The following is a 17,091-nucleotide window of genomic DNA, read 5'->3' on the forward strand; positions in this document are numbered from 1 at the left end:
GGATTCCTGCAAATCAGAGAATAAAATACTTACAAGATGTAATCTGGTAGCTCTGAAGTAGATGTTGGAATACTAGAATTACTGCAAGCTCCATTCAAATCTAGAAGACCAAAAAAAATAATGAAGTCTAGCCATAAAATTCAAAAAACACATTCATGCCTAATCTGGTATCTGCATTTGTAACTCAACTACCTGTAGAGGGTGGAGAAGCTGAAAGGGGCAGTCTACTCATGCTGCATTGGTGTACCCTAAACTCTCCACTAGTGCACAATGTTCTATGAACACAATTCATGTGCTGATCAGGGGTTACAGGGAGGTGGCAGAGAAGACATCGGAAACCTTTTTCTAGAAATGAGATTGATGCTGGCTGTCAGTGCTATGTTTTGATTCCTGGAGGACACCTCAGATCACAACTACTTTTTCCTACACTTGATTACAGGGAAGAGAGAAAGCCAAGTTTCAGATTTTAGGCCATTGGTTTAGTGCTTCCTTGACCTCCTGAAATCTTTAGAGTGGGTTACAGAGAGTAAGAAAATGCATTAAAAAACAGTTGCAGTTTATTCTGCTATAGATGCTGCAGCTAGCAAGCAGTGGGACAATGTATGCTTTCTAAGTTTAAAAAGTAGTCCTTTTACTGTACATACAAGCTTTTCCTCTTTACCAATACCAACACAGAGAAAAGGAAAAACATGTGATCAGAAACCTAGAAATTGGCCATAAAATGGGGATCAAAAATACAGACCACACCAAACAAGCATTTGATCTAGCTCTTTTGATTGAATAATAAATATATGGTAAATAAAATATATCTTATGGTGAATAAAATATAATGGGAACTAAAAGCATTCATAACATATAGAATTAACTAACCCTGCTTTCACAACTGACCAGTAATCAAAAAAGAATTTTCTTCAATTGAATATGGTTTTATTAGGTCACTATCAATATTCTATACTGCTCATTGTCTAGCCAATCCCTTCATTTGTAGTCACAGATCAAGATTGTTGGCCATGAAGGTGTAACGAAAGGGGTCTTGTACTTCTAATGATACCAACCTTCATCTTTTAAGTTTAGGATTGCTTATAAAGGATATCACCAGAAACTTTTTTTCACTCAGGTGGGGAAGTCCTCCAGCACCTTGCTTTGCTTCATCTATCTTTCCCAGTTTTATATACGTTTTTTTCTTGATGCTTTGTCCAAGGCCAATCTTTGAACTTGTATTTTTAGATAAAGAAACAAACACCTGCTTAAGGGTACCAATTTAAATTTTAAAAATATAAAGGAGGAAATCCTTTTTTAGACTTCGGGAGACTGATCTGTTAAACGGTTCTTTTTCAGTATGGATGTTTATACTATTCTAATATTCTCCTGAAACTGGGATGTTTATTTTACCAAACTAAAGAAATTTAAGAGAAAAATCACTAATGCACATAAAAGGCCTTGCTCTAGGTAATGTTCAATCAATAACACCCACAATATAGCGTAACATTAGCTGTGTACAAAATGGTATCAGACCCATGTGGACACTCACACATACAAATCCCGTGTTACTAGAGGCGTGAAACAAATATTTTTAGAGGGAGTTTTGAAGGCTGATTCAAATAGTTATTTTTTTATTCTCTTTCATCCTTGGCTTATTTTTGATTCATTGTGCAACTGTGTCAGAGGTGATTTTGGAAAGGGTATCATTCTGAATGTGTTAAAATTATGACAAACATCAGATCCTTCCCTTTTTATATAATTTCCTTAAATTTATACTGAAAATAGTGCACTTCCTGGTTTGCTAGGGGTGCTTCGACATGCTTGTGCACAGAAGCTAATAGCTGTATAATCTGCTGTCTATGACGGCAAGTCTTCAGGGATTTAGGGATGTCACTATAGTGTACTTGCTGAAAGTTCTGATATGAGAAAAGATTTGCTTGTTGAGACTCTCTTGCCAGATTTAATTCTAGAAGAACTCTTGCCATCTAGAAGAACATAGTTCTTTGTTTTCTAGACTTCAGGCTGAGAGGATCCCCTATAGCTGCCTATTTTTAAATAGTCATCCTATTTATATAACCAATATTAGAACTATCTTAACCTCTAAAAAACCTTTACCCCAGCACAAATTCAGATTCCTATATAAAACACATTGTCTTATAGCTTTAATGGATGGCCTTCCAGACCCACAAAAAAAAAAAAAAAATAAAAATAAAAAATAAAAAATACCTAGTATAGATAGCAGTACTTACCCAGGACATCCTGAAGAGCGCCACTGATTTTTCCAGAGCTAAAGTTCTTTTTTTCTGCAGAGTTCTTTTCCTTGGTTCTGTCTCGCTCTTTGTGCTTTTTGGACTTCTTTTTCGGTTTTCCATGTGTGGGAGTACAGTTTTGTTTGGCCACAGTAGAACAGTCCGTCTGTGGTGCATGGCCAAGCCTCTCAGAGGCATTTAGGCTTTCACAGTCTTTGTGTTGTGTGTCAGTGCTGGAGTCTAGAGGAGGGTCATGAGACGATTGTACCTCAGAGCTAGAGATGACTGAATCCAGCGTAGGAGGAGGCTGTGAGGGGGGAGCTGGTGAATCTCTTCCATTGGAGGAACTTAACTTTCCGTTGAAAGTAGGCTGTGACCGGTGCGTAAAGTGGGAAATACGGACTTTTTTGGAAACTGAAGGGTCAACAGCCTCTGGATTTTGAGACGGTCGTTTCTGTAAAGAAAATGGGGGGGGGGGGGGGGGAGGCATGTAATTTACAAAGAGTGTAATAATTTTTGGTGAAGTTATTGTCATTGTTATTATTAAACAGTATTTATATAGCACCATCATATTACGCAGCATTGTACTTTAAATAGTCGTAGCAAATGACAGAAAAATACAGTGACACAGGAGTAGAAGAGGACACTGCCCGGAAGAGCTTACAATCTAGGGGGTGGGGGAAGTAAACAATAGGAGAGGAGATATGTAGTAGAGAGGGTTTTGGAGACAGAAGAAGATAGGTAAGCAAGTGTGAAAAGATGGATTTTGAGCACTCTTAAATGCGCAGAAAGTAGGAGCAACCAGAATAGGATGAGGAAGACCATTCCAGAGAGTCAGGGCAGCTCTAGAAAAGTCTTGGAGCCGTGCGTGTAATGAGGTTATGGGTGAGAAGTTAGTAGTAGGTCACTGGAAGAGTGAAGAGAGCAGCTAGGGGAGTATGTTTTCTACCAGATCAGAATCGTAAGTGGGACAAGAGCTGTGGATGGACTTGAAGGCAAAGCACAGAAACTTGGATTGGATTTTAAGGTGGGGGGGGGGACCCAAGCAGAATTGAAAGCGAAAAGTTTAAATACGAAAAATGTACACAGGTATCACTAGAGGACAAAACTTCTAAAGGACTGATGTATACTGAAACATGACAGAAAACATACACAGCTTATTTCAAGAGGTATTTTGTCTTTATTATGATAAATGTGCTACACAGACTTACAACCTTTCTTCAACATTAATACATATAGTGGTTTTCACTTGACAATTGAAACTATTGCTGTGCTATATGAATTGTCCATGTCCCCATCAAATTCTTATAACTAGCACATATAGGCCAACTTTCACTTCAGAGCTGATTGTTTTATTGCAATGTAAATGTTAAGTAAGTTTAATAGGCCCAAGCCACCAATAACAATAAAGAGGAGGAGGTAGAAAGAGAAGGAGAAGAGGCTTTTTGAAGGCACAGTGGGTAAGTATATTAAAAACATTTAGTTTATTAAATATACTCAAATGAGGATATCTTGATGAACACAAAATTAGACCATGATATAAAAGCATAACATATTCCGAAATCCCACAAGGTGCCTGTAAAATTTTAAGGAGTAGGGATGCAGTTTACAAACTTGAGTAATCGGGGTCAAAGAACGAGTCTCATCTTGACACGTTTCGCCTAGCAAGGATTCCCCAGGGGATTTTTGAGGCCCTCAGACCCACACTAACAACCATTGTTTTTGATGGTTAAAGAAATCTGATAAACAGAGCTGAGACTGTGCTCTTCTGCAACCTCTTGTAACTATTTAATGACCAAGAGAAACTCTGCAGTTTCTTTTTGCATATCAAAGCACAGCTTGCTTTAGAAGCATTAATGAATGTCTATGCTGTATAAAACTTTGTTTGTGATTAACTCTCACTTTATACAGTAACTGACCCCATGCTGCCTAATATGTTGAGACAAACATCTGCCCTAATTGCATTTAAAATGTACCTGTTCTGACTTTCATACAAATTCAACTTAAGAACAAACCTACAGTTCCTATCTCGTATGTAACCCGGGGACTCCCTGTACTTCTGGAATAACCCACCCCCCTCTAATACATCACTGCTTATGAACAGCCAGTGGAAAGAAATATCAAAGAGATACAATCTATTGCAACAAAAATCTGTTCACAAGGCATTCAATTGTTTTTAGACCATTTAACCTGAGTAGTTGGAAGGAAATCAATACCTTAATACTTTATTGCACCCACATGATTGCAGGAGTGACAAATCGTTTTTCCAGCCATACAACAGTATTAAAGAACTATAAAGAAAAAATACTAAGCATGTCAGTGCCTGACTGAGTGGAAACCCAAATACTTACTACTTACCAGACTACTTAGAGTTAGTGTACATAGACATTTAAATTAACATGTACTGTGCTTTTTTCCCCCTGTACAAATAAAATAAAATAAAAAACCCACACACCTAAAAACAGCCTCCCTATGACCTTCACCAATAGCCATTAGCGTAGAAAGCGTGCACATATATTTGTTGTATTAGCAAACTCTAGCAAGTGCTCCTGCCTGGAAAATACTGCTCATATCTGCAATAAAGACATACATCTGACCTGATGTAGAAAGTAAGTTTAATAAATAAAATGCAGAGCTGTAAAAGTTATCTTGGCCTATGAATTGATGTATAATCCAGTGCAGACTAGCCAAGTAACTTACCTGGGGGTATGGGGATGTGGAATTCACATTGTCTTTGGGAGGGCTCAGAGGAGCATTTTCTCCGATCTGTCCACATGGATTTTGAGGCTGGCAGAGCTTCCTATAGGGGGAAAAAATGACTAATTTTAGTCAAGAAGTTACTATAAACTAGATTTGGTTTTAGGGATCCTTCACGCTTTTTTTGCATTGAGGAATACATTTGCGTTTGAATGAGCTCTTAAGGGCCAAAGCATTCTCAGCTGCAATGTTTGGTTTTACCAGAGGTATGTTAAAGTAATATTACAAAAAAAAAACACAACATTTGGGTATTAAAACTCAAATCATCTTAATTCATCACACATTCATCTTCAAGTACATGTTTATTAGGCCTGTATTTACTTTATCGACATATCAATTCTATTTAATTTGCCTAAAGCCTACCATTGAATCATTTTACTAACTTAAAAAAAAAAAATAAAAAAATAAAAAGTCCTAGTCTCATCTGTGTGTTATTGGTTGTGTTAACACATCATGCATATTCACAGTGCCATTTATTAAAATATTAACCCAAAAAACCAATAGCAGCAATGAATCCGCAGAGCAACGCATCATGACGCACTTGCTACGCATGGGTCATGTTCAATTTTGTATGCACTGATGGGGCATTTAAAATCATTGTGACACTGCCATAATGTGAATGGGACCTAAATTAAAGGAACTAAACTGAAAACTGAAAAAATAGAACCCCCCCAAAAAAAAAAAAACGAAAAAAAAAACACCTTCAATCCCGCAGGGCAGTGCCCTGCATCAGGGTCCCACCTTGTCCCAGAGCTGGCGCTCCAGGCGCCGTCATCTTCATCTCCTTTCCTGGTTCTTCATTCTACGTCACCCAACCCAGGCACTAGATCACATGCACAAGATCAAAGTGTGTGTGTGTGTGTGTGCAAAAAGGCTCCTTTTGCGCATGCCCCAGATGCTCGGGCATGCGCAGAAGAAGCACCCAAGAGCCTACCGGGATGCCTGACTTATCCGGGGAGGCTAGGCAGAAACAATTTCCTATGGAAATCCTTTAGTATAACCATCTTCCTTTGCTTGTGTGATTAAATTGAAAGGAATTAAGCTTGCTTAAAGACAATTTTTTTACATCCAGCTCAAACAAAAAAAAAAAAAAAAAAAAAGGGGCACATATTTTCCAAAGTAAAGCTAAAATAGTATGACATTTTTAATACCCACTCAATAACTGTAGCACTATGATGGGGGATTCATGGATGCAGAAGTGATTACATGGATCGCCGACTTTGTGGGCACTTGGCAGGTCAGAGGTCAGTGGTGTTTCCCTTGCTGTAGTGGTGTGTGGTTTTTGTCCCTTTAATTCATTCAGCTGTAGAGTCCCAATCTCTAGCAGTACTCTGCTCTAACTTTTTCCCCCCATGTATATCAGATATCAAAGGATGGAGAAATGCTACATCCTAAAAACTTAGATTAGCTCTATTTCATAAACCAATACTGGAAGTAGACAAGAGGAGAGGACGCGAGAACAAAACAAGCAAATCCTCAAACTTTACAACACCAGTGAAAATTAAAATCATCAGAATACAGGTTAATGTTAAATCAGATATATTATCGGAAACAAAGCCAACATTTGATTCAAAGGATCAAAGTAAAAACATACCGGACAAGTATTCGTTTTAATAGCTGTTGGTCACTTTCTGAATAACCAGGCCAGTCCTTCTGCACCTCTTTGTAAATACAGTCTTTTAATGTGTAAGTGCAATCTTTGGCACTCAGATTGGCCACCTGGCATGCAAAAATAAAAGCATATTTGAAATAGTGCATCAACTGCATGTGCTGCAACAATTAAGACATGGTAGATATAGGAAGACCGTAAAACTATATTTGGGGTTACATAAAGCCAAACTGCTAAACACAAAGAAAATACATATAATGGAAGCCTTTTTAGCTGCAAAAGGAATTTTTGGTTATTAATAAAAAGTATTTATATAGGGCCAACATAGAACTATCCAGTCTTACAGTTTTGCCACATGGCAGGGCCCTGTCTAGCTAGCCAGCAGACCCGATTTGTCTCCGCTGCAGTTAAACTACTGAACATTTACAGGTTGGTCCCCACCTACCCACCCAGACTAACAGTAAAACATATAGGACTAACAAGCTCATCTGACACTGTGCTTCTTTTCCAATTAGAAGATTAGATGTATGTATGTAGAAAATGTCACTATGATTTATCCTTTTAAAAATTCTATGGGTACAGAAAAATATCAGTTGATCTTGGTAGAAATGCCCAATTACCTATGGGCTCAGGAGATCAGAGAATTCAAAATTTCCATGCAATTTTCCCCACCACAATCACAGTATTTCAAAGCTGTCTGTATTGTTCCCTTAAGTAAGGATTATAAGCATCCTTCCTCAAGAGATAAAAACAGAAAAACATGTATTAATCTGACCATACTGATATTAAATAAAGCATATTACATATTTAATGCACTGAGAAAACAAACCATTTACCTGTTGCAGGAGGCCATCTAGAGAGTCTTTATCTTGTATGGAAAGCCCATCTTTCTGCAGTCGCAAAATAAGCTCAGGCTTCTTGTATGGTTTAAGAGCTAGTAAATGCATTACCCTGTCTTTGAAGGGACGTTGAGAAATGTTGGTGGCAGTTTTTTTGATCGCACTGGCTAAGTTAACTGGTGTCGGTCGCTTTCTTGATGGAACAGCATCAGAGACTCCTGGAGCAGGTTTTCGGACTTGGACCTTTTTCACTGCTGAAAAAAAAAAATTGTAAGATGAAATTTACTTATCTTTGTAAAGAAGAAATTACTATTTTCAAAGGTAAACTGAGCAAAATATATGTTATGCATGCAATTAGCATTATAACTTGAAAGATAATCAATATAAAAAGTTTCATCATTGGCATTGGAGGAGTGATACATTTTAGGACAGTGGTCGCCAACCTTTTGGACGTTGCGGACCACACATTCGCGGGAAGCTGTGTGTCACTCAAAAGGAAAAGAAACTTCCCCCCAGAGAGACATCATGATGCCAAAACCCGTCCACTGCCCTGAGCCTGTGATCCATAATGGAGACATGGTCCGCTGCTCTGGCCAGTGAGCCCCACCCCCCGAGTGGGATCCTTCTCTTGACCCTGCTTGGGGGGCTCACTGGCAAGAGCTGCAGGCCACCGGTTGGCGACAAGTGTTTAGGAAGTGAACAATTACCTTTATTATGTGTTGAAAGCAGGAAAAAGTTAAACTGTGTACAGAATCTTCAAAACAGCAGGTCTTGTGCGTTATTCTGTATGCAGTGGCTACTACCTACCAAAGTGGCCTAACTGGTAAACCAGGTACAGGATCAAAGCAGTCCATGGCTCAATAATGAACATGCAGTATGGTTTGATCACACAAAAGAATCTGTTTTTTTGCAATTTACTTTCTATTTTTAGGCACATTTTGGGTCCTTGAGTATCAATATAATGTAAATGCCACAGCCCGTGCGACATTATCTGCAGAGTAAGTGACCTTCTCAATCTTCCTGGAGGTATTCCCGAGTGTGGCTCGGGTTGGTATTGCCAGGGAGTTTAAAACTCCTACCTTGTTCACACGTTCCGGGGGCATCCTCCAGCGATGTCCGGCATCTTCTTCCCCTGGCAATGCCCGACTGGGCATCTGCGTCCTAGGCATGTGAACGTTGGGGGCGCAAGGCCAGGGGAAGCTTATCCTAGGCTGGAGGGCGGGACCGTTAGGCAAGTAGGCAGGAAATTTAAAATAATGAGGATTTTTTAATGTACCATTTTTAAATTTAAAAATCCTCATTAATCATTCCGCCAGGGAGGTTAAGGAAGACATCATGCCCCCTGCTAGAAACATTGACTTGAGGTCCATTGACTTCGACGGTGCCAACATCCAACTATTCCCAGATGTCTCATGTGCCACCTGCCTATGTCACCGTATGCTGCAATCCTTACTCACATTACTTTGTGATCAATTTCCTACAGATGGGGTTTTCTCTTCAGCCCCACAGTCCAGAAAGATGGCAGATCAACCACCCAGACGATCTCCCCAAGTTCTGCCTGCACCTAGACATTGCATGCCCCACCATTTCTGGATGGGACGACTGCAGGCCACTAGCTTTTGATTTTATTTGGCGGTATAAATTACACTGACTCCCTAAGTCTGTACTTTGTTCCTTTAGGGAGGGGGGTTTGCCAAGAATTACTGGGCAACACACCTTTGGCATCTAGCCTCTTGGGCCACCCTGCAGTCGTTCAACCACTGAGCAGAGAGAGAAATTATGGATGGGCCCCAAGCACCCTAACTCTCTATTGTGGAATTCCACTAACAAAGTATCTGGGGGAACTCTGTTGGGTTCCCTGCAGTATTTATACGGCTTCAATGCAAGGACAATTCAAGCTCTCGGCACCCGCCTGCATTCTAACATTGTTGAGCCATGGCAGGCTAGTGGTCTTTTCCCAATTCGGGCAACTGGTCCATGCCTAACATTCTCAGATCTCCAGGGGTTATTTGAAATCCCCTCGACTGGTTTTTATGGATACATTCAAATAAGACATTATATGAAGTCCATGATCGACAATTTTACCTTTTCTAAAATGACTACCTTTGAACGAGTCTGTGTGGGGAGCACAGCCCAAAAAGGCCTCATCTCAGAAACTTATCTGACCTTAAACACAAAACCAACGATGGCTTTTGCTTTTGTCTTGGGTAGGGAGCTTCCCCTGGAGATCTGGAGGCTTATAGGAATTACTGCACAGAAGAGTGCTTTTTCTATCATATTAATTCATTGGTACCCTAACCCTGACAAACTGAATACCATCTTTCATACAACTAGTGATAGAAGCTGGAGGTGTCAGAAAGAAGTCAGTACAATGTACCAAATATTTAGACATGCCTGACTTTAGCCCCTTATTGGAAACTAGTCAATGATTTGCTGGAGGGATTGAGATTCAGATAACCTTAGATGTGGTCACACACTTACTGGCCCTGCCTATACAAAACCTTTCCACACATACCAAAAAGTTGATGGAACACCTCACGGCCCAGTTACATGATCACATTGATAAATTTACAACAATCTGGGCACCATGGGACTCAATTACTATTCTCTACCAGCATATTTTGTCGATGTACTGGTCTCTTCCTAGGTAGGTCCCATTAGGTAACGGAGATATTATGAATCCTACTGCCTCTTGCTACCTTGTTTACAGCTTCTCCTTCCCCCTTGTTGCTCCATGTTTCATTGTCATTTTATGTTTATTGATGACTAATGACTTGATGTAAGCTTACTTGTATATTGCTCAATGACTTGTAAAGACTGATACTACAGCTTTGTTTCCCGGATTTGTTCTTCTGTTTTATATATTCTTACCGTGTATGCTTTACATGGTCTTATTATTGTTATACTTTTTTTTTTCTTCTCGGAAAAATTCAACAAAAACTCAATAATATAAAAAAAAATATATAGTTAGGATTGAAAACAAGCATGTTTCATATGGAGACTCAAAACCATTTATGGTGTACTTCTCTGATGGTCCATAATACTCACGAGTTTTGCACGTGTCTCAAGAGTTTTGCACGTGAAATAGTTTTTCAAGGATGCCCAGTAGCCAAGTGTTTTTTATTTACTGGCAATTTTTTTTGCCACAACCCTATTTGCACAGTGACCTCCTACTATTTCTCTTCTAGTGTTAGTTCCCATAGCCAAAGGAATAGAAAGATCCAAATCAAAATGTGTTCTTATACAGTTAGGTCCATAAATATTTGCACAGAGAACTTTTTTCTAATTTTGGTTCTGTACATTACCACAATTAACTTTAAATGAAACAACTCAGATGCAGTTGAACTGCATACTTACAGCTTTAATTCAGTGGTTTGAACAAAAAGATTGCATAAAAATGTGAGGAACTAAAGCCTTTTTTTACACAATCATTTCATTTCAGGGGCTCAAAAGTAATCAGACAACATGCGAATCAAGCCATCTCTAAGCTGCAAAAACAGAAAAAAACCCATCGGAAAAATTGCTACAATATTAGGAGTGGCAAAATCTAGTTTGGTACAAAAGACCTGGACGTCCAAGACAAGACGGGAAGACAACAATGGTGGATGATCGCAGAATCATTTCCATGGTGAAGAGAAACTCCTTCACAACAGCCAACTTGATTGAACATTCTCCAGGAATTAGGCATATCGATATCCAAGTCTACCATAAAGAGAAGACTGCATGAAAGTAAATACAGAGGGTGCACTGCAAGGTGCAAGTCACTCATAACCCTTAAGAATAGAAAAGCTAGATTGGACTTTGCTCAAAAACATCTAAAAAAAGCCAGCAGAACAACATTCTTTCGACAGATTAAACCAAAATCAACCTTTACCAGAATGATGGCAAGAAAAAAATATGGAGAAGGCGTGGAACAGCTCATGATACAAAACATACATCTGTAAAACATGGCGGAGGCAGTGTGATGGCTTGGGCGTGCATGGCTGCCAGTGGCACTGGGACACTAGTGTTTATCCATGATGTGAAACAGGACAGAAGCAGCCAAATGAATTCTCAGCAGTTCAGAGACAGAGTCTGCTCAACTCCAGCAAAATGCAGTCAAATTGATTGGGAGGTGTTTCATAATACAGATGGACAATGACCCAAAACATACAGCCAAAGCAACCCAGGAGTTTAATAAAGCAAAGAAGTGGAATATTCTTGAATGGCCAAGTCACCTGATCTGAACCCAATTGAGCCTGCATTTCACTTGTTGAAGACTAAACTTCGGACAGAAAGGCCCACAAACAGCAACTGGAAGCCGCTGCAGTAAAGGTCTGGCTGAGCATTAAAAAGGAGGAAACCCAGCATCTGGTGATGTCCATGAGTTCTACAGGGTGTCATTGCCAGAAAAGGGTTTACAACCAAGTATTAGAAATGAACATTTTATTTTCAGCCTTTTTTATTTGCCTAATTACTTTTAAGTCCCTAAAATTAAGTGATTGTGTAACAAAAAAAAAAAAAAAAAAAATTTTTATGCAATCATTTTGTTCAACCTACTGAATTAAAGCTGAAAGTCTGCAGTTCCAACTGCATCTGAGTTGTTTCATTAAAAATTAATTGTGGTAATGTACAGAACAAAAATTAGAAAAAATGTTGTCTGTCCAAATATTTATGGACCTAACTGTAAGTGGATTCACTTAGCATCACTTTTCTGCCTATTACCTTTTCACATTTTATCTTTCACTCTATTATTTACAAGAATATAAAACATATGACAGTAGTTTTAGAGCCATTTTAGGGCTGTGGAAGCAAAGTTTTATAAAAGTTATCTCCAGCACATCACATACAGAGGGACACATAGCTAAACCTTGGAAGAAATGTGTGGGCACAGTGTGTAAATATTAGTCAGTGCCTTTTATTTGTCTTTTTTTCTTACTGTCATAACAGAAATGCAACATAAGGGAGCCTACCACTAAAAGGTCACAGTAATCTCAAGAAATTTCCTTCATCGATATTTTCTAAACAGGAATCGGGAGAGTCCAAACAATGTGCAATACTTGCCTCCATATCTGCCACCCATTTTGATGACAATGGCACTTCGACTTTTGTTCTCCTCTTCAGCCTGCGCCATGCTTTGCCGCGCCTTCTGATAGGAGTCATCCGTTGCACATACAGTGATTTTATCCTGGATGCAGCCCAGACAGTCAAGGTTGACATTCCCATTACTAAAACAAGGCAGAAAAAAAAAAAAAAAAAAAAAAGATTTTCATGTAAACATGTAATACTATCAACATTCTTCTGACAAAAGGTAATTTTGGCTAAATCGCAACCAAGATTTTAAGCTTTTAAGTGTAAAGATTTGTAAGGTCACTAATATCAGACATCAAGGAGGTGAAACAGAGCAACATAGGATACATTCTACTGGCTACTATGGGTATGTAGTATCGGGATGTTAAGTATTGCGAAAAATTTAGTACACCCTTACCAATTAAATTAAAGAAACAAGAAGTTAAGTAGTAGCCAAGTGCTACTCATCAAATACACATGACTTCAGATACACGTGATCACCTCTATAAAAGCAGAAGTTTTACCAGTTTTTTTGGTATGGAGCATCCAGAAAAAAATTGGCCAAAATTGGGTAATGCAAGAAAACAAACCCCAAAGCACATCACCAAATCTACAAGTAAATCGATAAAATAGAAAACAAATAATCAAGGTGTTGCAATGGCAAAGACCTCAACCTTATGAAAATGCTGTGATGCAATCCTAAGGGAACTGTGAATAAAGCAATGTCCGCAAGCCTCAATGAACTGAAATGTTGTAAAGAGAAATTGTCCAAAATTCCTCCATAAAGATGTAAGGGAATGAAAGTCATACAAAAAAATGATTACTGCTGCTAAAGATGGTTTTACTACAAGCTAGTGAATTATGTGATGTACTTTGAAATACCAGTGTACTTGTTGGGTGTCATTTTACACGAGGTTAGATTTAAATTATTTTAGAACCTGCTAAAAAACATATTTGTTTTAATACCCGTATATCCAAAACCATTTGTATTTTTTTTTATCTTGAAACCCATGCGCAAACATGTTCATCTACCACTATTAAGCGTTTAAATATTTACACAACATACAAACTGAAAAAAGGAAATGTGACTGCATTACTAGTGACATATTGTCTTTATGAAGGCCCCAGTCCTCTAAAATCTGAAAGTACCAACATGAAAGTACAGACTTGTACAGTACAGACTTGCTTTCTAAGGTTGAGTGTTGGCCCATCGTATGTGTTTAGATAAAGTTTCCTAATCTTTATGACCCTCAATTATCAATAGCCAAACTAAAAAAGGCTGTTCCAGCCTTCCAACCTTGGACATACCAAGAATGGCATTTGCATATCACATTTCATGGTACTATACCATAGGAACCACTATACAATAGGAATAGGCTAGAGCTCACCTGTGAGTGTACTGCTGAATGCAATCGAAGCTCCCTTGAGGGCTATCCCTGCCTACATTTGATAGATAAAATGTAAAAGTCCGTACTTCTGTAGGGCATTCTGGCCGGGGAATTGTTATTTGCTGTGATGAGTTGAAAGAGGGGGAAAAGAAAAAAAAACAAAAAAAAACACACAAATATTGGGATTAAAGTAAAGCCACTAAATTTATGATTAAAATGTATTCATTTTAATGTATACAAAGTATTAAAATATATTTAAGTTATATCAAAGGTCCTTGTGGTCTAGAAAAAGTACATGTACACAGAAATCTGGGGGAAAAAAATAATATGTAACAAATTATTTTGATGTTTATTTTCCATTATTATGTCCAGAACTATTTTAGCTAGTCTTGGAATGTGCCACGTTTAGATGATCTTATGCATGTAACTGTGTGCCACTGATGATCAATAAATTCACATTTAGTGAATCATGAAAAACATTCCTTTGGAAAAGTTTTTTCTGTACAAACACTGGCAGAGTAGTACCTTCCAAGAAACAGTTAACAATATCTCTGATGTACACTACTCTGCATCAGTGTTGGGAATAAACCCTAAAACACACCTAAATGAAAGATTAACATAAGAAACCAGTTTAGACACAGTATTAAATCCCCACAAACTGTTGAAGAGTGGAATTACCGCATTTTCCGGCGTATAGGACGATTTTTTAACCCTGAAAAATCAGTGCCAAAGTCAGGGGTCGTCTTATAGGCGGGGTATTTACCTGCAGCTTACTTCCCCTTGTTTCATACGTCCGGCGCGGCCAGGACCCCGCTCTGTGCGGGGAGTATGAAGCAAGGGGAAGCAAGCTGCACACAGAGGAGAACGTGAGCCTGGATTGGCTCTCCAGCAGAGGAGGAGTGTGGAGCGCTCGAGGGGCAGTGTAGGCTGTTACCTCCTCCTGTATCCCTCCTCCAATTACCAGTACTGTACTGTTCCTTCTGCCTCTCAGTTCTGGCACAATAGCGAGATCTGACAGGCAGAAGGAACAGTACAATACTGGGCGTATAACATGACCCCCAACTGATTGGTTAGAGTGGTCTGCAAATTAATTGGCAGACCCCTCTAACCAATCAGTTGGGGGTCGTCTTATACGCCTAATCGCCCTATACGCCGGAAAATACGGTATATACTGTTTAACGTTCAAGTGCCTGCAATATTGTATAGTCATTCTTGTGATTTACCAAAGGTGTCCGATTACAAAAATGGAATGTAAATACCCAAACTTGTGGTTTCACAAAGCTGTACTGCATCATGCATTTGAAAAAGGTAAAACAAAAGAATGATTTAAATGGAGAGGAATTTTTCTGTTTCAGTAACATTCTCATGCCATCATGCAAATTTAATAGATCATCACCCATTTTCTAGACCGTCACCATTTCTTATATTGGGACAAGCCAAACTACACTTTTAAACACACATGTACTGTAAATTAATTCTTACATACTCAGTGCAGAGAACATTATGGTTATATAGTCACATTTTAAATAGAAAATTAGATCTTACAGGACTTCGAATTTGTATAGTTTCAATGGTACATGGCTCAGTCATTGTTTTCACATTCTATCTACACAAAATCATCTCTACAAAAACATGAACTGTACACATACATAGTGTGTGAAAACAAACTGCTTTTTTAGAGGTATCATAGATTTGAAGTAGGTAATAGCATATTAATATACAGACCTGAGCTACAATTTACAGTCTTAGAATTAAAGGCTTACCACAGAAGTCCAGCCAGTGGAAACATCACAAGACTTTCGATTAGGAAAATGGTTTAATCAATCATAATTATAACTTACCCCTTGACTGCCTTGGAACCGGATAGCTGGCTTTAAGCTTATTGAATCCTACAAAAAAAATAAAGGTGTTAGATTTTGGCTTTTTGTCAGGGGAAAAAAAAAAAAAAAACACATTTTTTATATATATATATATATATATATATATATATATATATATATATATATATACATATACACATACATACATACATACACACATACATACATACACACACACACACACACACACATACACAGATATTTAAGAAATGTCTGTTAAAAATGTTTCTAAACAGTGACCATGCCTGACAAGAACTTAGAAACTGAAGTTTGGAACATAAGAGGTATCACAAGATCAATATACTTAACTAAAAGGATTCATTCACGTACATCAAAATCTGCATCAGTTATGATCAGTTCTCAAAGACATTTAGGTGCCAGCTGCAGTGAATTTTCCAGCCAACTCAAAACAGGAGGGTGTCTCAGTTCAGAATCTCAAAGAAGATTATGAACTGGTGGTCTCTTGCGCCAGAGGTATTCTACAGTGTCATAGAACCATTTATAAAAGGATTCTCTTAACCCATATATAATACCTGCTCATGGCTGCCATTAATTTGATTTGAACTGCTAATAGTCAAACCGAGTATCAGAATGAGTAGAAGAAGCGGTGGTAGTGGTAGTGGTTGGGGGGGGGGGCTGATTTAAATTACTTTGAATAGGGATACAGATCTCTCTTTCGCACAGGCAGGAAATAAGGTGTGGCCATCAATGTAGTAAGCATGCCATATACCTTACAACTGTGCACCCACTGGTGTATGATTACAACTGTGCACCCACTGGTCAGCACATCGAACATTCTAATTTATTTCAGATTGTCAAGTACTTTTAACAACTAGAAGAGTCGCATTGAAGGATAATTGCACATTAGGAAATGGGCTTCAGCCTTATTTTCCCTCCTATTTGGCTTATTGAATGTAAGAGATAGAGAATTCACAACCCTGTTTGTACCGACCTTGATAACACCAGTTGGTTCTAACATTCTTTAAACAGAAAATGTTGTCGCCTTCATCCAAGCAGAGTGCACAAAGAGGTGCACAAATGAATCAGACTCCACTGCATGTGAGCTATGGCATTGCCAAACATCTCACAAACACCTCATATATCAATTGCCACTTCCAAAGTTACAGTAAACGCTTTTGCTTGCCAAAGATTAAAACACACGAGTAGAAGGTGGACCTCTGTGTGCGTTCTAGATTAGAACACTAGCCTAATGGTGGTAAAACAGTGCATGTGTGTATTTTAATTCCTACAGCAAAACATCCACCAGTCTGTGAAACAGAACATAATTACACAGATAAACTATATCCCATTTTTTGTATAAATGTATTTTTAATAAAG

General features: G+C 38.5%; 1 protein-coding gene across 4 annotated transcripts in view; it reads right to left on the bottom strand.

Annotated features, from left to right (window-relative positions):
- The window catches only part of ELL (elongation factor for RNA polymerase II), a 33,300-nt gene that overhangs the window by 3,486 nt on the left and 12,723 nt on the right, over positions 1-17,091 (bottom strand). For 2 of the 4 annotated variants that reach the window (XM_072405036.1, XM_072405038.1), the window contains exons 2-9: positions 15,715-15,762; positions 13,874-13,995; positions 12,480-12,643; positions 7,434-7,687; positions 6,583-6,707; positions 4,932-5,031; positions 2,232-2,685; positions 34-100 (exon numbers count right to left, since the gene is read on the bottom strand). In XM_072405036.1, the coding sequence (XP_072261137.1) occupies positions 34-100; positions 2,232-2,685; positions 4,932-5,031; positions 6,583-6,707; positions 7,434-7,687; positions 12,480-12,643; positions 13,874-13,995; positions 15,715-15,762 (1,334 nt within the window). Of the gene's footprint in view, positions 1-33; positions 101-2,231; positions 2,686-4,931; positions 5,032-6,582; positions 6,708-7,433; positions 7,691-12,479; positions 12,644-13,873; positions 13,996-15,714; positions 15,763-17,091 lie in introns of all 4 variants that reach the window. The other 2 variants (XM_072405035.1, XM_072405037.1) reach the window with 1 other exon arrangement.

This window comes from Pyxicephalus adspersus, chromosome 3 (assembly GCF_032062135.1).
Source record: "Pyxicephalus adspersus chromosome 3, UCB_Pads_2.0, whole genome shotgun sequence".
NCBI classification, from domain to species: domain Eukaryota; kingdom Metazoa; phylum Chordata; class Amphibia; order Anura; family Pyxicephalidae; genus Pyxicephalus; species Pyxicephalus adspersus.